The sequence below is a fragment of the Canis aureus genome, chromosome 2 (genome assembly GCF_053574225.1).
Source record: "Canis aureus isolate CA01 chromosome 2, VMU_Caureus_v.1.0, whole genome shotgun sequence".
Taxonomy (NCBI): domain Eukaryota; kingdom Metazoa; phylum Chordata; class Mammalia; order Carnivora; family Canidae; genus Canis; species Canis aureus.
Genome location: NC_135612.1, coordinates 47,874,983 through 47,896,810, shown reverse-complemented (window position 1 = coordinate 47,896,810; position 21,828 = coordinate 47,874,983). Strand labels below are relative to the sequence as shown.

General features: G+C 50.6%; 1 protein-coding gene and 1 long non-coding RNA gene across 3 annotated transcripts in view; one reads left to right on the top strand and one right to left on the bottom strand.

Annotated features, from left to right (window-relative positions):
• The window catches only part of RGMA (repulsive guidance molecule BMP co-receptor a), a 45,734-nt gene extending 27,681 nt beyond the window's left edge, over positions 1-18,053 (bottom strand). The window contains exons 1-2 of one of the 2 annotated variants that reach the window (XM_077871008.1): positions 17,814-18,053; positions 226-341 (exon numbers count right to left, since the gene is read on the bottom strand). In XM_077871008.1, coding sequence (XP_077727134.1) covers positions 226-341; positions 17,814-17,827 — 130 coding nt within the window. In that variant the 5' untranslated portion in view covers positions 17,828-18,053. Of the gene's footprint in view, positions 1-225; positions 342-1,070; positions 2,521-17,813 lie in introns of those variants that run through there. The other variant, XM_077871000.1, reaches the window with a different exon arrangement.
• Positions 11,943-17,815, top strand: LOC144297203 (uncharacterized). Its single transcript, XR_013364287.1, has 3 exons — positions 11,943-12,240; positions 14,115-14,177; positions 15,947-17,815. It is a non-coding gene; the product is annotated as an uncharacterized LOC144297203 (long non-coding RNA).
• Positions 18,054-21,828: the final 3,775 nt, after the last annotated feature.

The following is a 21,828-nucleotide window of genomic DNA, read 5'->3' as shown; positions in this document are numbered from 1 at the left end:
CCCGGGCGCCCGGCCCCTGCGACGCCCCCCGCCCCGGCTCCTTCCCCTCGCCCCCCGCCACCCCCCCCGGGTCCCCGCGGGCATCCGTCGCGCCGTCCGCGGGGCGCGGGAGAAACAAAGACCGGTGGGCGTGGGCGGCGGGGGCCGGGGGCCCGGGGCCCGGGCGGATCCAGGTGGACGCGCGCGGGGCCGGGGGCTGCGGCCGGGCCGCGGGCAGCGCCTTACCTGCCGGGAGGCTGCAGAGAAGGAAGGCGAGGGTCGGCCAGAATCCCAGGGCTGAACGTCCTGCCCCTCTCCCCATACCCATCCATCCAGCTCGGCCTGTGACCACTAGCCTCTCCCTGGAAGAAGAGTTTAGAAGAAAAGAAGAGGAAAATAAATCACGCTGCGGAGGAAGGGCAGCCTCGCTCCGCCGGCGGGAGCAGCGAGCCGGGAGGCTCGGTCCCCCTCGGCCGCGGGCGCCCGGCGCGCCCCCCCTCCCCGCGCCCCTCCCCGCGCGCCCCTCCCTCCCGGGGCCCCTCCAATGTCTGCGCGGCCCGCCCCCTCGCACTCGGGTTTCAGCGCGGCCCGCGGGGGGTGGGGGGGCCCAGCTGGGCGGGGACCGAGGCGGCGGGGTTCCGACGCGGGCCTCGGGGGACTCGGGAGCCCGGGCCCGGGGAGGGGCGCAGGGCGCGCCCCGGCTCCCCGGTCCCCGCGGCGGCCCAGGCGGAGGGGGCCCAGCGCCCCCCGCCCCCCGGACGGCCTGCAGAGGCCCCCAGAATCCAACCTGTAAACATCCAACCCGAGTAGAAACTGCGCCCGGAGACCGGCCCCGGGACCCCTTTCCACACCGACTGCGGTCCCGAAGCCGCCACCCCCGCCCCCGGGTTCGCTGCCCTGGCTCGGACGTGTCCCCAGGCAGGAGGCTGGAAAAGCCGCTTCGGAGATGCCCGGGGGTGTCGGGGTGGCCCGCTGGATCGCAGCAGCCAAGGCACCTCGCGGCTCCCTCCCCCGACACCCCAGGCCACCCACCCCGCCTGGGCTCCGAGCCTCCCGCACCCCCTTCAAGCGCCTCGCTGCTTCCCCAGTACTTGCCCGGGCTGCACTCCCGAGTTGGCGGCCTGTGAGCCTGACGGAGGCGGCAGGACGGCTGCCACCCCGGAGGAGGTGTGGACGCAGCGGTCTCTTCGGTGCGCCGGGGCCGGCCTCCTGGGGCTGCCACGGTAGGGCCACCAAGGCCGCTCTTGGGAGGGCATCAGGGTGGTGACTTCCCCTAACTTGGTCGCTTATTTTTCCAGGAGAAAAAGGTCTCCTCCCCAAGGTTGCCTAGGACCTGGGGCTCTTCTGCCGCTGTTGGGATATTTAAGAGACTGGCAACTTTCCCCAAGAAACATCTTTTGGATGGAACACAAATAGGCCAGAGCAAGTGTTTTGAGTCGAACCAATTCCTCCCTTGGCCCCCCCTCACCTCTCCTCCAAGCCGACTCATCTGGTTCTTTGGAAAAAAAACCTGAATTTTTATCCAATTTTGATGTTTCTCTTAAGCACTATCGCAGTCCTCACTTGCCGAAAGGCCACACAGGCTGCGAGGCTGTGCCTGCACTCAGGACTCCGCCTGCCAGGAGGGAGTGTTGCTCTGGAGGAGCAAGCTTTGGGCAAGGGGAAGAAAGCCCCAGTTCCCGTGAATTCACAACCCAGGCACTCGTACTTCTCAATCTGGCTTCTGCAAAAAAACAGGTGAGAAAGGGAGCTCACTGTTTCAGCCAGCTGTGCCATGGGGCAAAAGGAAGCTGTTGTTTCCTTGGGGCAAGATGCCACGAAGGCAACTGCTCGCCTGTAAAGTTGCACCCCCACATCTCCCCCAAAGAGTTAGGTCTGGGTGCAATGGGCTGTAATTACCATTCCCCCAAACTGGGGTTCATTTTAAGCCCCGATTTGCAAAATGCTAGCCCAGGGCTCTACTGGTATTTCTCTGGAGCGTGGCCCCATCCTTGGGCCAGACCTAGTGGTTTATTCTCCAGAACAGCCCTGGCCCGCTGAGGCAGGCACGGAGCCAGTCTGCACAGTGGTACCTTTGAGGTCCATCCGTCAATTCACACCATTTGCTGGACTGTGCCCTTCATAGTTAGTTCTGAAGCTTCTCACTAATGAGAGGGGATTCATCAGGATCCTCAGCAGCCCCCAACAATGAATCAACCACAGACACTGCTGTGGCATCTCCAGTGGGGAATGCGGCCCAGTGGGGAAGCCATGGAGGCTTCTGAAGACCTGAAAGCAGGCCTTTGCAATGCAGTCCTTGCCGGAGGTGGACCTCTGGAAGCAGGACTTGGAGCCTCTGTACCTCAATTTCTTCATCTGGAAGGGCAGACTGATAATATTGTCACTGCAAGACTGCAACAGTACAATTTGGGAGGGGCATTGACTGGGCCATGGGAATTCCCCAGAGTTCCTGCTACAGGATAGGGTGCCATTTTGTGAGGAGATCCAATTCTTAGGACATAAGAAATGATTTAAGAAAGGGACGCAGAAGGCTTTTTTTTTTTTTTCTCACTCACGAGGAGAGACGTGTGAGGCTGAATTTGGACACCATAAAAGTGGAGATTTGGCCTTTCTGTAGTTTAGACTATCAAGAGAAATCCAGCCCCTGCAAAAAAGCAGTATGGGGTTGTGTTGGCCTTGAGCAATCTGTCTATATGGGCCAAACCAACCAGCTTATTCCAACTCCACAGGTCTTTGCAATAAGAAATCTTGGAACACTGGGCTATGGAACTCAGCAGTCCATTCGCCAAAGAAACTCACTTAACTCAAGGTGTAGCTGACTTCATATAAACAGTTCGCGTTATAGAGGATGACCCTTATGGGTTCTCCTCCAGGCTGTACTCTGAGCCTCAGGTTAGAGATCTTCTCTCGCATGGTTCCAGCTCCCTTCCCCCCAACCCTGGCTGTTGGGCCCAGCACTGAACCTTGGACCCCTACCCCTACTCCTACCCCCTGACCCTCCCCCTTTAGGCAATGGGGCTGTGTGGTAGAGGGGCAGGGGGTTTCGGAAAGGCGAGGTTCTATATAAGGCTGAAGTCCTCCCAGGGGGTGACGGGTGTCAGAGACTCTAGCTTTCCTTGCCTCTGGGTACAAACAGGGTGCTCCCAAATCCAGGGCCTGAGTCATCAGTCAATAAATGTATAATCAGGACTATTGCATGGTAGTCTCTGGGAGGACGAAAGACCTAAATAAGACAGCTCCTAGCTTTGAACTGCCGGTAGAAACAGAGATTAGAGGAAGGTCAGGGAAGGCTTTTCCGAAAAGGTGGGATGTCTCTTGAGGATCTTTTGAAGGATGCATTTTTCAGTAAGAGTGACTGTAATAATGGCGAATATTACAATGTGCTCTCACATTATGTCAAGTGCTAGCTAAGTATGTTTTTAGACAACTTGAAGCTAAGGTAGGTTCTATGATCATCCCCATTTTACAGATGCGAAACTGAGGCTGAGTAAAGTTAAGGATTCACCCAATGACTGGCTGACAAGACTGGAGCTGAGCACACCAAGCACATGCCTGATGTGCAGTCCGGGGCCACTCATTCCAGTGATTGAAGTCTGCACTGGGCTTTAAGTCAAGGCTAGACAGGTGACCATCGCTTTCAATAAAGCAGAACACAGACTCTGACAGTGGAGACATCAGAACATAGGCGCCAGGGGCCTTCAGCCCAGACTCCCCACAGGACAGGCAGGGGGAGTGTTCCCAGTGTGGAAGAGTTGGGGGGGGGGGATGAGAGCCAGGGGAGGGGGGAGGAGGAGCAGGGCAAGGATTCCAGGCAGAAGGCGCAGTGAGTATAACACATCCCAAGGTGTGGCCTGCCTGTGGAGCTAGGAAAGCAGGAGGGTGGCTGTTGGAGATCAGGCCACAGGAAGACAGAGCAGGAGTTTGGGAAAGTGCATGGAGGGCCAGCAGTGCTCTGCTAGGGTGTCCATTCTTAGCACCTGGGAGCCCAACCAGAGATCTCAAGAACAGGAGGGATTTAGTCTTTGGGGACATCATTCTGAGGAAGTTTAGCAGGAACACTGCCCAGGACCCATTCCGGAGTGGCCGAATCTGAATCCCTGGGTAGGGCCTGGGCATCAGCATTTTTCATTAGCTCTCCCAGGTGACTAACAGGTAGGGATTTGCTAGGTTTAGAAGTCCTGCCACGCTTCATCAATCCTGGGTACATGTGAAGACTCAGGTTGAGTCTGTCAGTTTATCCTCTTGGACTTAATAGTCAAGGTGAGACAGATAACTTAATAAGCACTTCCGATAAAGCCGTGACTGGTGCATGACCCAAGTGGACCAATCAAGTCCTGAGACTTGCAGGGGGCGGGGGGGTGGGGGGCTGGCCTGGTCTCTGGTTCCTGCATAGGATAGGTCTGCAGGTAGCAACCTGAGGGAGAGTGTTGGCACCTGGAAGCTGTGTTGGTAGGGTCATACTGGTTTTACTAAAATTGCATTTTATCTGGTGAGCTTTTTCTGGGACTGGTGGAGATTTTCAGGGCTCCCTGCACCTCCTCCGAGCTCTGTGAGTACCCATTCCAGCTGTGGGAGCCAACAAAGTTCCTTATTCTGTTGAAACTGGCTTGATTTAGGATTCTCTCACATGTGTGCCCAGACTCCTGACAAGGAGGGAGCTAACGGTCCAACACTGGTCCCAAGAAATACTTTTACCAACCTCATGAGTGCGGGGGTATGTTGCCAACAGCTCCTAATCCATCAGTCGTTTACTGGTAAAATTGCTTGCACTTACTCTCATCACCTTAACCCCCAAATTTTTGCCTATATACCATGTTTTGAGGAACTTACTTGCTTCAATTTGCAACTGAGGGTGGGACCCAATCCTCTTTAATCGAAATAAAACTTAGTTTCAAATTCCTCTTTCAAACTTCAAGGGCTCCCGTGGGTTTGGCTGTCTCAGATTTGATGAACCAGGCCTTGTTCACTCTCTCCATAACTGTGTTGAGAAGCCGGAGCAGGTGTATTGCATTAGGAATATGCAGATTATGACCTGTGCGATGAGGGGGCACAAGCCCCCCACAAGGGGTCAGCAGGGGGTTCCCTCAGCATCCAAGCTCCTACTTTGGGCAAGCGAGACCCACAGGGTGGTTTTGACTGAAGGCGCAGTTTCGATAACCCACATAAGGGAACTGGAGTCACAAGCCTTCTTACTTACAGATCTCAGAAAGATCTCAGAAGGGGGGGCATGAAGTGAGCTAGGTGAGGGGCAGCCCTCCATCCCAGGATCCCAGGTCAAGAAAGAGCAGGAGACAGAGAGCGGGGTAGCAAGCACCTACTACTTGTAAGGCAGTGGGGGTGGAGGTCACTAACTTTTCTTGGGCTTAACTCTAAGGGTTAATTCAAAAGGTATCCTGGGAAAAGAAAAGCAGGAGCTACTGGAGGGAATGAACCCTAAACCTGAGTCCTGATCTAAATGTCCAGGCACTGGGTGCCAGCAGGGTTCTCACACTGTAAAATGCACAGGCAGCAACTTGGAAAAACTAAAGTTGTTTTTCTCATCATACTAACTTTTAAAAAAATATATTTTATTTGAGAGAGAGAGAGAAAGCATGAGCAGAGGGGAGGGGAGGGGCAGAGGGAGAAGGAGAAGAACACTCCCCGCTGAGCAGGGAGCCGATGCAGGAGCCCCATCCGAGGACCCTGAGCTCATGACCTGAGCTGAAGGCAGATGCTCAACCACCTGAGCCACCACCCAGGTGCCCCTTCATCATAGTAACTTGCAAGGTTTTATAGACTTTGACCATATCATCTTTTTGGCTTCATCTTTCCACTCTAAAGAACAAAGCATATGGTTTCACTCATATGTGGAATGTAAGAAATAATGAAAGGGACCATAAGGGAAGGGGGGAAGCTGGGTGGGGAAAAATTAGAGAGGGAGACAAACCATGAGAGACTCCTAACTCTGGGAAAAAACCAAAGGGTTGCAGAAGGGGAGGGGGGTCGGGGGATGGGGGTAACTGCATGACGGGCACTAAGTAGGGCAAGTGATGGGATGAGCACTGGGTGTTCTACTACGTGTCGGCAAACTGAATTTAAATAAAATAATAATAATAAAAAGAACAAAGCAGTCCAGCATCCCAGGAAAAGTCTTGTACCTGGCTGATTACTTTACTTACCCTTCTATGGTACCAAGGTGTTATTTTCCTAGGGGCAAGTCATAACACCGCCAGGTTTGGGTGGATCCCAGGGAGAATCCTATTTTTAGCTTAGCTTCCAATGCAGTTTCTGAAGGCTTTTTAGCACTTTCCGAACACTTGGTTGTGCACGGCCGTTAGCAAACAAACACTTTGCAAAGACCCCAAGATCCTGTCCCGGGCTGTAAACACGCTGGACAGAGTCCATTCTGTTACTAGTTGCACGATGTTCTCCGAAATGCACTGACGGAGACTTGTCCCCGCTAAAGCTTCAGTGTGCCCTTCCTTGCTAACTCATCAGCTTATCCTGCCAGTTATCCACTATTGGTCTGCCATCTGTCTCCAGACCCTTCATTTCAACCGCAGGCCTGGAAGCATCTGAGCATTCTCTCCTTCAGATGATCTACGGACATTTAAACTAAGTCTGGGAGTACCAGTGATCCTTGGGGATCCCCACTGTTTATAATTCTTCATCCAGAAAAGTACCTGTTTATGCTATCTTTTGTTTCCTGTCTCTAAGGACAGTTCCAATCCATGGCAATTTACCCCGCACATTCTAGAGCGACTCACTGTTGCAAATGATCCTTGGGGTGGAACTTTGTCAGGAGGAATTTTGAAAGTCTAAACATAATTCAGCCCTGGGTTTCTCCCTCGTCTCCAGGCCTGTTTCTCCCTCCTCAAAGAATGCTAATAGACTTCTCTGGTTTCATGTTCTCTTTTCAGAAAGTGTGTTGTGCTATGTCCAGTTAATTGGGACTTCAGAATGTGCTTGATGATATTACTTTTTAGTATCTATTCCACAGAGGGGCTGTGAAGAGTAACCCTTCCTAGATGGCTGGGCTCCCTTTGTGGCAGAGGATCCCAGGGTGTACACCCTTGGGTGCAGGCCCGGTGTGGAAGGCCAGTGCACATTCTGGCCACCAGGACATGGCTGCCATCTCTAATTACCCCTGCTCCCTTCCCTCCAGATGGCTGGGGGTAGGGGGCCGTAGAGTTTTCTTGACCTGTTTGTTTCCATGAGATTGAGGGAGAGGGCCTCTCCCTGCTTCTCTTCTTCCAGAGCATTTATGAGTCTTGTCCTTAGTGTGGCACAAAGAACCCCTTCCCTGTAGATTTCAGAAAGCCTTAACGTGCTCCTCTTTTGGCCTATGTTGTTCTCTTAGCTCTTGCCAAAGGTTTCCTTTGTCTCTGAGTACACCCTATTCCGTGAGGGATGCTTATTCTTAGTAATTGAAACGTGAGCTTTTATTCCAATATTTTAATGATGTTTTGAAACACAGATTTCCCTGGCATTCCTATAGCTCTCTGTAGAAACTGAAGAACTATCTCACTTTTTCTTTGAATTCTTTCATATGGATTTAAGACACATTAGCTGATTTTATTTACTCTTGACATGGCTTTAAATGTATGTGATCAGATCAATCCATTGTTTTGCCCCACAGAAGACAGATTTCTTTCCATTTATTTACTGCATTTCTGTTTTACTCATTCAACGAGCACTCACCGAGTTCTGGAGCACTCAGCTCCAGAGGTTTTGGGGGTTTGGGGGGTTCTCAGATGAGTAGCAGACAGTCCTCCCCCCCCTCCACCACCTGCCACCCCCTGGCAGCTCAGGGGAGCAGTCAGATGTCTGCTGTAGATTGACCCCTCAATGTAGATTGAGTCTATTGTCTCAATAGAGACAAATGACTTCCGCACCACATGCTCAGTACGTGTTTATGTGGTGTCTCGGGAACCCTACATTTACTCTCCATCGTTGTTACTGTAAATCAACCTGGAACTCTACAAAATTGATGAGTGTCTCAGAGTTGGGGTGCGGTGGGGAGTCTCTGTAACTTCTTTGACAAATGGGACCACTGACGGTGAAGACTGGTGACAACTACATTCTGTCAACCTCACACTGTCTGGAACACCTTCCATCAAAATTTCACCTGTCGGGATACTACATCAGACTGCCGCCTGGGTAAGCATTCCTGCTCATGAGTCCACTTCCAGGAACAGAGGCTGTTGACTCTCAGAGCCTGGTGAACTGGCTGGGCTTGGGACATCGGTATGAAGTACCCCCCACAGAACCTCTAGGAAACACACCCCTGATGGTGGGCATGGAAACATTCACTGTGCTGGGAAGATATAAAAGGGTTTGTTTGTTTTTTTAAAGGAAATGCCAGAGTAACAATTTTCTGCACTTTCCATGTCCTTCGGTCCAGCATCAAATTTCTTTCTTAAAAATGGAAAGAGTAATAGATGCACATGTTAAAAAAAGTCAACTTCTCATCAAGTGAAATTAGGTGACTCTCCCTGGAGGTAATAACTATTAAGAGTTTCATGTGCATCTCCCTAGACATTTCCATGGGCACATAGTCACATATAAAAAAGCAATCAATCTACCTCCGTAGCTATCATTTCACCCAAAATGATTAGCAACCTCCCAGTAGGCATTTCCTATTTTACTTTTCCTCTCTGTTAAATATTCCTGTGAACTCTTCCATCATGGTGGGAGCTAAGCAGTCAGAGAATTGAGCTCACAAAGGGGATTTACAGATGTACGGACAGATTTCATCCTTTCCTCTTCTTGGATTTCCATTCCTCTTGAAAGATGCTTATTCCATCCTCTCTCATTTGGAAGTCAGACCGCTTATGTTCACCCCCACTTACACCACAGAAGGTAGGTAAGCCGCCAGAGGTCACCTGGACGGCTTGGTGGCAGAGTGGGGTACGGGTGACTCCTGGCAGTCACGCTACCTCTGATGAGCTCACCAACTCCTTCCCAGGCACAGAGATGTCAGGTCTTCCCTCTGCCTCTACTAATCCTACTTCCCCTCCTGTGCTCATCCTCTTGCTCAGACTCCCTTGGTGATCCCTGCCTACAGAGGCTGGGCTGGAGCCCTCCTTCCTGCTTACCTGCTAACAGTTTCTGGGGTCGCATTTCCATGGTGTTTGGATCTGAGCATCCCCTCCCACCTTGTCTCACCTCCCTTCTTGACTTCTGAGTTTCTCAGTAAACTCTTGAGGCAGCCTACATTTTTTCTTTTGAGGCTTCTCACGTCTTTCCCTCTGGGGATTACAGACTAGCGTATAGTTGGAAGTTTCATATATTAAAGTGTCCCCTCACTTTTCTTGTGAGCCTCATGACTGTGACTCTGGAGCATACTTACCACCTGGTCTACAACTCACAAATTCTTCTGCCTACAAAGCCAGTATGAAAATGATAGCATCTGTGCATTGCTTAATTGTCAGTGTGCAGACTGAGACTTCTGAGACATTGCGGTGGATCTGGAGAAAGCAAGCGGCCCAGGCTTTGGGGCGGCTTCACCTCTGCATGCTCTGTCCTGTCTCTGGACCCTCAGCTCTGCACTCGGCAGAATCATGGCCCAGCTGCCCCCGGGGTCCCGGGAACCCCTGTTGGCTCTGTCACTAACTGGCTTTGCCCACACCTGACTCCAAGGAGCCATTCTGAGGCCTCATCTGGAACATTTCTGGGTTTTCCAGGTAAAAATGTGGCCAAGCTAGTAGGAAATGTTATTTGAAGAGTGACACTTTTATGTTTTAGTGTCACCATGAAATTCTTCAGCAAGGATCCTCGAGCAGTACCACTGTACACCTGAAACCATGGCTTAAAAACATTTAATAACCTTTTCTTTCTTTCCTTCTTTCTTTCTTTCTTTCTTTCTTTCTTTCTTTCTTTCTTTCTTTCTTTCTTCTTTCTTTCTTTCTTTCTTTCTTTCTTCTTCTTCTTCTTCTTCTTCTTCTTCTTCTTTTCTTCTTCTTCTATATTTATTTTATTTGAGAGAAAGAGAGAGAGTGGGGGGAAGGACGGAGGGAGAGAATCCCAAGCAGACTCCCTGCTGAGTGCAGAGACGCACATGGGACTCAGTCCCACGACCCCGAGAATATGACCTGGGCTGAAATCAAGAGCTGGATGCTTAATCAACTGAGCCACCCAGGGGCCCCAGTACCTTCTTGTTTTAAAGAAACTTTTGGGTACCCATACCAAGACACACCAGGTTCCTGTAATGGAGAACAGACCACCCAGTGTTTACTTCTCCCCATTCCAGTAAGTACTGGGGAGAAGAACCAGCTTGGAACCATTTATCCACCAAATGGCAACTGTTTGAACTGACAGTGAGTCTGTCTCTCTCAACCAGCAGAAGGCTGGAGGATTTGGATTAATGAACAATTTGGTGCCAAGCACAAATACCATAGACATTTAGCAATAGAAACAGATAACCAAGTTATTCATCAAATTCAAAACTGTTTAGAATGGCTAATGCAAAGCTGAAATAAAGAGGATCGCTGGCTGATGGGAGGTGGGGAAAAATGCCAGTGTAGAAACATGAACAAATGTGTCGCTTTATGGGACATCCTCCCCCCCCCCCCCGCATTGTTTTCTCTTTTAAATCTGTCAGAGGCTTCACTTGGACACGAGAGAGTCAACACAGCATGCCGGCTAAGAACACGCAGTCTGAACACCGGCTCTCCTTAAATCTCAGTTATCTCATCTGTAAAGTGGTGATATGCTTTAGCTCCCTCCAAGTATTACTAGGAGGATTAGATGAGTTATTATATGCCCACACTTTTGAGAACACATACTTGGCATAGAGTGAGTGCTGGTAAGTAGCTGACAATATTAGTTTTACATCACGGGCAAGAATTGGTGTTTGGATTAGAACATAGTGTCTATTGTGCACCAGATTCTGCTGGAGCCTTTGTCTGTGTGGGCACAGAGGGGAAATCTGCAGAATTCTCCAGGGACTCCTGGATACCCCTGACTCCTGCATGGGTTCTAAGTGCATTACCAGTGACACTCAAGTTCTCTTGAGTGGCCACTATGCGGCAGACTCCCATATAACTGTTGAGTTGTCTCAATTGTGTCATGGGAACAGCTGTCTTCATTTCATAAAGGAGGACATTGAAACTCTGGGAGATTAAGTGACTTGTTCAAGGTCACTAAAAAAAACAAAAACAAAAACAAGAACAAAAAACCAAGGGCAGGGAGAGCCTCACACCCTGGCCTTATGATGCTGAGTTTAGTGTTTTTCCCCACCAAACCAGCTGCTTCTCATCTTCATCTGGGGTTTACTTTTTTCTGTTAATCAAATAATATTTCCCACTTGTAGAATAGCTGGTTTTGTGTTTGAAATGAGAATATAGGCGTGGGGAATGTGCACCTGCTGGCTCAGTTGGTACAGTATGTGACTCTTGATCTCACGGCTGTGACGTTGAGCCCCACGTTGGAGTGTGGCCTACCTCAAAAACCAAAAAAGAATGAAAGAAATGAGGATGTATTTGGAGATAGCTGTTTTCCAGAAATAAACACAAATTTAAAAATGTTTTAAGAAAAGAACAACTTCCCTGAACAATCTCCTCCAGCCCCTTTAAGATTTAGGCAGTTGGAATAGTTATAGAATTCCTCTTCTTTCTTTGGGGTATTAAATGGTATTTTTAGGTCAAGTTTTCATAGAATGTTTACTTGGATGTAGCCTCTGAATGATGAAGTAAATATTACACAACAAGATGTTTAGGTAAAACTATCTGGAGTTATTAATTCATTGTTGTCTTTTCAAACCACAAGCCTTTCGAACCCTGTCTCAAATTCAAAACTAGTGTGCTTCTGCCCCTAGAGATTGGTCATTGCCTCAGAAAGGGAAGGCTTGGGTGTGCTTTATCCTCGTTGACTCCTGGCCCAGGCTCAGGAAAGGTAATATATTTCTAACTAGGCCTGAAGTAGATTCTGCCAATAGCATCCATTTACTCATAAAGAAATCAGACACTTGGGAGCTTAGAGATCGCAGCAGAGAAAAATAAAAGCAAGCTGAAACCCTCACAGCCGAGGAAAGGGTGGCAGCTGGCTTTACCTTACCATATGCTCTTGAGATACTTAAAGACACATTTTGAACTCAGTATTCTGAAATGTGAATATCAAACTGTTTGGCTGCACTGAAGGATGTGAAGCAACATAAATAATTAATGTCCCAGGAATCCCTTGTTCTGGAACAAAATGACCTGCCAAACGTAACAGTGAGGGGTTACTGGCAGGTCCGGACCCGCTGAGGGGAGGCCATTGTGAACCTCATAGTGCCTACAGGTAAGACTGGTCTCTAAACTCTACCTTTCTTGTTGCTTTGCCTCTCTTGCATAAATGGAAGCCAATCTGAGAAAATGTAGTATTTATTTATTATTATTATAAATATAATAAATTATAATAAATATAATAAATTATATTTATACTCTACCTCTTTCCATAATGGACATTAAATTAAATTTAACTGAAAGCATATTATATGCCCACACTTTCAAACAAACATTAATTCTTATTGTTTCCAAAGTACCAATTGTTTTGAGGAAACCCTACAGTGTTTATGATTCTGTGAAAGAGATATGCATTTCCATGTGTTTTTCTGTTATGAGACTCTGTCAAATTATCACTTGTTAAGGAGAGCACAGGGTGCTGGATGGTGAGCCATGGTTCAAGGGTAGACTACAGGAGAAACTGAAATAGAGAAGTTTATTATTAACAGATCCTAAAGGAAGAGCATGGCACACACTTGGAGGGACCCCATGGAGTCGGGGTCAAGGGAGAGTGCAGAGAGAGGCAGGACCGGGGCTCAAGCCTTTATTAGGGTCCACGGGTAGAGCGTTTGAGGGTTTCTGTGCTAAGGCCAGATTGGTCAATTCAAAACAAAAGAGTGGGTTTTTGGTGAGCCCCATGAGGGTCTTTTTTAAGAGGTGCATCAAGGGACAGCCCTGGGAGTCAGGGGAGACTCTTTATCACAAAGGCCATTGTGGAAGTCATTAGGACTTATATTTGCTTGGGACTCTGTGGCCGCTGTCTAGGGCATGCACTTGACCAAGGGGCTATGATCAATTTAAAATCCCCCCCCAAAAAAGGCTGCAGAGGTAGCAACACCATGGTGTAGCTTAAGCTCTCAGCAGCTCAAGGGAGACGTTCCTGTGAGAGCAGTCTCTTCTCCAGGATGCCAGCATTAGGAGCTGAAAATGCACACTGGCAGCAAATCTCAAAGTCCCTTTTGCCCAGCAGGTGTTTTCCCAGCAAGCCTCCCAGATTGCCAAGTAATATGGCATCCATCCCGTCAGGAGGTAACCAGCAACACCTTGTGATCGCAAAAGAGGATTAGACTTTGAGAGAGAGCATAGAACTTTGTGGAAGCACCTGGCACAATGAGGCATCGTGGTTTTTAAATAGCTAACTGGCTGGGCAGAGACACACCATGGCACAGATGAGCCAAATGTATAAAAGTAGAGTGCCTGTCCTGTGGCCGACGCCGCCTCTGACATGAATGTTTAGGGGGCCATAATGGTGAGCCTTTGTATGCTGGTGTGCTTCCACCTGAGCTCCTTTCAAAAAGTCACCAAGCAAGACAAAAGTCCTCACCGTGCCAAAAGAGGGTGAAAAAATTGTTTGGGCCCATCTTCAGAAGAATGGTGTGCTGAGAATAAAGAATAAATGGTACTGAGATGTTTCTTGAGGATGTGGCCAGGATCTCTGTGCTCAGGAGGGCAGAAGAGCTGAGCATTATCAGGAAAGAGGACAAATTGCTGCTATCAGCCAGGCAAGCTGCTGCAAAGACCTTGAGTAGGAGAGTTCCCGAGGATGGAAAAATAAAACCCAAGTTGCAGCCATGGGGGCTGGTAACCCCTAAACAATGCCTCCCAGATACAAATCAATACGTTTTAGGGCATTTTTACTCCTACCTGCTGATCTCTGCTCTGCCCTGTGGAGGCTGCAGAATCTATAGGAACTGGCCTTGATGTACCCGACAGGCGACGGAATCTTTTGTTTCCAAGTTTTTGCCAGATTTTTCAGACTCTGGCAAATCTAGTATCCCGATTCTAGAAAGTTCTTCATCTTGCAGCGCTGCTTTAAACAGACAATTGATAAACAAGAAATAAACTCACTGGACTCTTTGTTTTTTTTTTTTTTTTTTCCTGCATAAACAGGGTTTGCTACACTTTAATTCTTCACCCTCCTACTCTGGACGTGATAATAATTTTATAAGACAAGTAAGTACAGAGGGCATTTTTATATTCGTCAAAGTAGTTTAAAGTAAAATTTAAAGTGACTTTAAATTTTTTAAATGAGGCTATGAAAGGTATTTGCATTTGCTTTGTTAATTTCTGCCCCGGTTTCAAAATGCCTTCTCACTGCCCTTAGAATTAGAAAAAGTTTCACATGTCAGCAGGCATTCTTGCCTCAAGACCCCTCGGCTCTACTCATAGGGTCACACCTAGCTAAGAAACTGGGCATCCTTTTTATTTTATTTTATTTTATTTTATTTTATTTTATTTTATTTTATTTTATTTTATTTATTCATGAGAGAGAGAGAGAGGCAGAGGGAGAAGCAGGCTCCATGCAGGGAGCCCGATGTGGGACTCGATCCTGGGACTCCAGGATCACGCCCTGGGCCAAAGGCAGGCACTAAACCACTGAGCCACCCAGGGATCCCTGGGCATCCTTTTAAAACACGTTTATTCATCACCAAGGAAACTGACTTCGGCCTGACCTTGTATGCACAATCGAGTAAGGCAGTCCTTAGTTTTTCCACTGTCCTGTTCATTGCTCCTTCCTACCTCTATTGCTATGAAAGGATCGGAGGCTGAAATTACACTGTCATTTGGTCAAAAAGGAGTCTGTCCTTTGCATAGGGCTGGATACCAGACAGGTGGGGGAGCCTGGAGCCTCCCTTCTTCGGGGCAAATTTATGTTATGTCCTTCGAATGAATAAACAATGGCTGTTGTTTGAAAGGCAACACCATTCTCCTTAAAGAGCCACAGAAACACCCAGAGTCGCTTAAAAGTTATTTGAAATTACCTCTGGGATATTATAAGTCAGGTTCTAGAACAATGATCTTTATGGAGTGGTGCCTTGTTTTCATAGAACCAAGAGATTCAAATGAGCCTGCACTGGTTTCCAGTGATCCCAGATCGTTTATGCTCAGTTTCACTTGGGTACATCCCCGTCTCTTTTCCCTGGATGGTAGACTTCTCAAGAGATTGGTGATCCTACCACCTAAGGCATGACCACATTTGGGGGCCACACTTGGTAACAACAAGTGCTTTGAGTTTATTTTTTATTTATTAAAGATTGTATTTATTTATTCATGAGAGACACAGAGAGAGACAGAGAGAGAGGCAGAGACACAGGCAGAGGGAGAAGCAGGCTCCATGCAGGGAGCCTGACGTGGGACTCATCCTGGGACTCCAGGATCACGCCCTGGGCTGAAGGCGGCGCTAAACCGCTGAGCCACCTGGGCTGCCCAAGTGCTTTGAGTTTAATTCATTTGGTAGCAAGGTCAAAGGGGAAAGGCACTTTCGACTTGCAGAACCTGAGCTATCCTGCTCTGGACATGAGTGTCTTTAGAGAAATGGAAATGCCAGCACCTGTTCTGGTGAGCAGCAGTGTGACAGTGGCTTGAAAAAACTTCCTGTCTCAATGTTAGGGATGTTGAGTACCTATTCATTTTACTTTGCATCTTCTCATCTAAGAATTCCTGTATTTGGCCCATCCCAGGGTGGCCAAAGGGTCCTATCAAATAGGAGCTGTTCCTGGCTCCATTCTGTGTTATGACACACCCTGGGGGGAAAGCAGTCATGCCTTGTAAGGGGTTTCTAAGCAAAGGTCAGAGAATAAGTCATCCTTGAATAAGATGCCAGGTTACCGCAAGACCCTTTTTGTTACAAATCTGGTTATTAAATAGACACTTGCAGGGGTAGAGACAGCAACGGGGGAGGCAGATCCGCCACCCACCATTCCACATGTCTATATCCACAGATACCCAGGAGCTGTCTATCACCTGGGAGGGAAACGGTAGGCGTGAGGCTATTGTTAAAAGGAATCTGGGACCTCCCTCACCACCACCACCACCACCACAGCAAAGAGGACTGCAAGGGGGCAATGGTCTTCACCACAAGGGGACCACCATGCTGCTCTCCAAGGAACCAGCGTACCCCTTAGTACTGGGAGAATCCCCTCATTGCTAATATCATCCTGCCTGGAAGGTGGCAGCAAAAACCAGCCATGGAGACTGTGGAGTCCGCCTGGATGGGTGGGTGCCCCACCCAGAGCCTTTGTCCGCTCTGCTTGTCACCCAGCAAAGTCATCCCCCCTCATCTTTTACTGGGGACCCCCAGCCCTCATAGAGGGGGCTTGCCTGGCACCTGCTATGGCAGTGGAACATCAGGAGACCCTTTATATGTGTTTAAAATTTTTCATTTTGGTGTACTATCCTGTCCCTGCACAGATTGGCAGGAGGTCCTTTCCCAACTCGTCCTTCAGCTGCCCTTCACCGCAGATCTCTTTCCTAGGGGTCATGGCTCAAGATCTGCCTGAAAAATCACCCCTCTGTGATGCACTGGAGAAGAGAAAGAGGTCGATGCATCGTTTCTGTTTTTTTGTTTTGTTTTGTTTCTACAATAGATGGTCGAACGACGGGGATCCACTTAGCTGGCAGGTAACATTTCATGTTTTTGCTAGTGGACCCTAAAGCCAGATGGAGAAGGTGATGGATCTCCTGCCCCGCGGTACAACCTGCAGTGCTGTCCCTTGAGCTTGGCGCGCTGCGCTGGGGGTGTCGGGCCGCTCCCGCTCAACCAGACTGTGGAGACCCTCAGGACGACTCTTCCCAGGAGGCGCGCATCCCGCCTCTCTACCTGGGGCTGGAGTCTCCTCACTTTGAGAACACACAACTTCGTTGCCTAAAAGGGACGCGCGGCTCGCCATCCCCGCTAGATGGCGCGATTTCCCCTGCTCCGTCCGCGAGGCACCCGATTTATTAAATAAACACAATTCAACGCCTTCCGAAGCCACACCACATAATAGCAACTCGCAGGCTCCTATTAAAAATCTCAATCTGGGGGAACGGATTGTGCCTCCGAGCAAATCTAATGCAATTTCATTAACGGGATGCAACCAAGAATTGCAACCTAGCGTCCCTGCCCTCCCGTGGGCCCTCCCCCTACGTACACCTGTACCCCGGCTTCGGCCGGTTCCCTGGGGGAGCCACGGCGCGAGCCGGGCGTGGAACCGTGTCCGCGCCCCGCCCGCCACACCCTCGGGGCTCCGATCCGCGAGCACAGACCCAAGTCCCGGACCCTCCCGCGCTCCGGTGCGCCCGGTTCTAGGGACCGCTCGGACCCGAGTCCCGACCAAGCAGCGCCCAGGGCCCCGGGAGCAGGCGCTCGTCTCGCGACCGTGCTGCGGGGGCAGGCAGCCAGGCGGGAGCGGGAGGAGGGGACCCGGGGCAGCCGGGCCAATGGGGGTGCACGGCGGTCGGCCCTCCGCCCGCTCCGTCCCGCGGCGGAGAGGAGCAGACGCGCCGCAGGACCCGGGCTCCCCGCCCGCACGCGGCCCAGGAGACGCTCGCCGGCTCGGCCCAAGCACGCGCTGCCGGCGGCCCGCGGAGAGCAACGCAGGAAGAAAGAGCAAATACTAAACCACAGAAACTTTACTGCTGCCAAGAGCTAGAGCGATCGGGGCGCAGCAAAGCTCCGAGTCTGGGCAAGGCGGGCGCAAGGCGGGCGCAAGGCGGGAGCGAGACGCGGCGCGGGGCTGGCGGCTCAGCACTGCCGTGGCCCCGCGGGTGCCGGGGCGCCTCGGGGACGGCGGAGCCGGGTCCGCCCAGCTCCCGGCCCGCGCTTACCTTGGCGGCTGCATGGGCCCCTGCGGCCCGCGGGGGGTGGCGCTGGCGGGGCTGCGCGCGGAGAGGGGGTGCGGGGGCGCCGCTCGTGGGCCCCGGGGCGAGGTGGGAGGGGCTGGGCCGGCGCTGCTCCCCGCGCCCCGCGCCCCGGCCGGCTCAGCAGCGGCCCGGGGCGCGCCGCCTGCTCCCGGGCTGCATGCCTGCGAGCGCCTGGAGGAGCCGGCCCGGGAGCCAACGGCCCGCGCTTCCGCAGCCCAGAGGCTCGGGCGGCACAGCCCGCGCTCGGGAGACAACTGCGGAGCCGGGCAGCTCGGGCCAGCCCCCTCCCTCGCCCGGCCCCCGCCCGCCGCCGAGCGCGTCGCGAGCTTCGTTTGCGCGCGAGGGGAGGGGGCGGGCCGGGCGCCCCGGGCGCGGGCGGGGGGCGAGCGCGGGCGGGGCTGGGGGGCGGGGGCGGGGGCGGGGGTGGGGGTGGGGGCCGCGCTCTCGGGGCCCCGCCCCGCCGCGGCCGCACCCCCCGCACCCGCTCGGGTTGGGCGGCGGTTCACGCGCGGTAAAGTCAGGACCTGCCGAGATGCACCGGCAAGGCGGGCGCGGACCGCGAGCGCGGCGACCTCGGGGCGCCTCCAACTTTCCAAATTTCCCGCTGGGCTGCTGCGGAGGGCACGTTTTCCACCTTCAGTTCTGGGCTGGTCGATCTGGAGTTACTCTGAGCTTTCTGGAATGGACAGTTCCATCCAGAAGAAACAAACGCTTCTGCTCTCTGCGGAGAAGCACCTTTGTTCTGTTGAGATGTTAGTTTTGTTTATGATTTTTCTTGGAAATAACACACACGCACACATATGCATTAAATATATATGTGTATTGAATGTGTCATACACCAGTACGTCCTTGTGTACAATTCTACACAACCCAGGCGTGTGTAGAGTAAGAAGACCGTATCACATCCCCTCCCCATTGCAGCAGCTCCCCGGAGTAGCCTTGGGTCAGACTGTGATCCTCTGCGGTTCTTGCGAGTCCTTGCTTTTACGTGCAAGCGCACAGACTGCAAGTGGATTCTCACCGGCTTTTCAAGGCTTTTCAGAAGAATGTTTCACCGCGCAGCGCAGGCACACACATCAGCGAGGACAGCGGTAAATCCCCAGAAGCTTCGGGCATCCAGGAAAGATCCTCGCAGGGCAACAGTAAAAAGCCACCCAATCGCCATGTGCAAATCTGAAACCCCAGCTGGGGCGTGAAGTCAGCCTAAACACACAGCTCACGCCCAAATTGGCATTGCACGGTTAGAGAGATTTGCCAGTGCGTTTTAGACAGGGTTATGACCTTCCCGTTCTTACTGAAAACAAACTGTCTTGGATTTTGATATGATGAGAACTTGGATTTGCAAAATGAAGAGGTATCATCCACATTAAAACACGATCGTTATTTATGCTTGTGGTCTAGAAGGATGTGGTTTTAACTGAATATTCTGCGTTTTATTGGCCAAATGTATTGAAATAATCTATGGTGGGGATGTAAATAAAATCCATGTGATTTAACAGGAAGGGATTAGATATTGGGATGGCCGGTTTCTATAATTAGCCCTGACCTTGGGCAAGACATGGAGCTCTGCTGGGCCTTAGGTTCTTCAGGAATAAATGGAGTTGTACTAAGTGTGTATGTGTGTGCATGTGCCGGCACCCCCAGCTGGTGTGTGTGTGTGTATGGGGGGGGGGGCTCTAGACCTAAAAATGGGTGAATAATCTCTCCCCACATTCATATTTCAGCCCAACTCCAATATCTCTTCTTTAGGGAATGGCTCTCCCAGCACCCCATGCTTTTCCTGCCAAACACTGATCTCACTTCTCAGTAATGTATTCCTTAGGCTGACCTTTCCATAAGTGTAGGCCTCTCCCACCAGACTATAAGCACCGTGAGGGCAGGTCCTCATTGCATCCCCAGCGTCTGGCATGTAATAGCATCTACAAGAATCTCTGATTATCACCCAGATGGTGGATTTCTTATTGCTCTTCCAAATTGCTTGGTGTTGGCAAAAGATCTGTTAAGTGGAAATATCTTGTTTTAAAATGAAGCCTTTGGAGAGCACCCAGCAGGGTTTTCCCACGTTGGGGGACCAGCAGTTCACTGACTCGATGAGGACAGACAATTCTTAACTCAACCACAGGCAGTAGAGGCAGCCAATATTTACCTTGATGAGCGTGGGCTCCTATGGAGAAGACAACGAATATTAATGCTGCTCATTAAGTATTTGATTAAGTTGGAACTGTGCATAGGTAGTTGCAATACACACATGAGTGCTCAGAGGTAAATGAGACCATGGGGTGTGTTTAGGGTACAAATTAACAAATGTACATGCTTTCAACCAACAATCTAGCAGCATTCCTAATATAAAGCTCTGGGGAATGCTTGTCTTTCTTTACTGCAGAGGGCCTGAATTCTTTACAAATAGGAACAGGAGTGGATCCCTGGGTGGCTCAGCGGTTTGGCGCCTGCCTTTGGCCCAGCGTGCGATCCTGGAGTCCTGGGATCGAGTCCCACGTCGGGCTCCCGGCATGGAGCCTGCTTCTCCCTCCTCCTGTGTCTCTGCCTCTTTCTCTTTCTCTCTCTCTTTCTCTGTGTCTATCATAAATAAAAATAAATAAATAAATCTTAAAAAAAAAAGAAATAGGAACAGGAAATAGACTAACCTGGGTTCAAGTGTAAAAAAAAAGTAAGGCCATTGAGAAAAAAGGGGTGAGGGAACGAATGCCTAACGCAGTGCAAGAGCCATGTTCCTATTAGTTTCTCTATTGTCCTGTGCACAGACTTGCCAAGGGAAAGGTTACAATCTGGCCTCACATTTGTATAGGAAAATGGGAGAGCTGGGGCTTCCACCCTGTCTTGGCCACTCTTTCCTTTTCTCTCTCTCTCTGTTTCTGTTTTTTTGTCAGGAATATGTGCAGTGGCTGGATCCCTCTCCACACCCCTTCTGGAAGTCCTTACATTATGGGGCGAGCTTTCGCCTGGAGAGAAGGGCGCAGGGTCAGTGGGGCTGCTGGGCTCGAGCTGTAGGAGGAGGCATCACACCCAGTGCAGAGGGAGCCGGTACTACCAGGGTATGGGGCAGTTTGCTGTCTCTGGCTTCTTCAGATGAGGGGTGGTGCCTGCTGGCCAGGCATGCACCCTCAGAAGGTGGATTCCTGGTGGAACTGTTTGAGGAATTCTCCCAGCAGATGGCACAATGAGAAACCAATTGGCAGAACTCTTCACTTAGGGCTAGCAGTGGGGCTGTCCCTTTGGATTGGGGGAGGGGGATCACCCCATTATGTTTTCCTGGGTAAGTGCAGGTTCAAAAGTAAAAGACAGCTTAAAGGAGAAGCAGGTCAGAAGGTCTCAGAGTAGTCTGTTAAAGAAGGAGGGGCTGTCTTATGTCCCACACTTGGCCTCAGTGAGATGCCACAAGGGAATGGGTGCTGGAGACTTGCTTGTTTTGCACAGACAGAAAGAAGCTGCTCAGGCTGGAAGGCTCCCAGAGGCATTGTCTACTCTTACAAATCCGGCACGCTTGGTGTCAAGAAGCTCCTCCACAGCCGGTGTTGTGCTGGACCCTGTAGCAGGCATTTACTTAAGGAACATAGCCTCCACCCTTCAGGCATTTGCAGTCCGGTGGGAGGGCTGCATGGCATGGGCGAGGGGGGTTGTTGTGTGTGCCTGAGCATGGACATGTAGGAGTCGACACTGCAAGGTAGAGGGGAACAAGAAACAAAAAGAAAGTAAGTGCAAATACAAGGTCATGAGATTTAGGAGTTAGGTTGATTGCTAGTTGGAAGGAATACCTTGTGGAAGAGGTATCCCTTGAGATGGTCTCTGATAGATGGATCTGAGTTTCATGTGTGGGTAAATGGGAAAGAAGGTGAGTATTCCAGGCAGAGGAATCACATGAAAAAGGCATTGAGATGGCAAAAGGTGGGTAAGTTCAATAAGGAGTGATTAAATCTAGTTGGAATGTGGATACTGGAGAAGAGACGTGATAGAGAAGGGA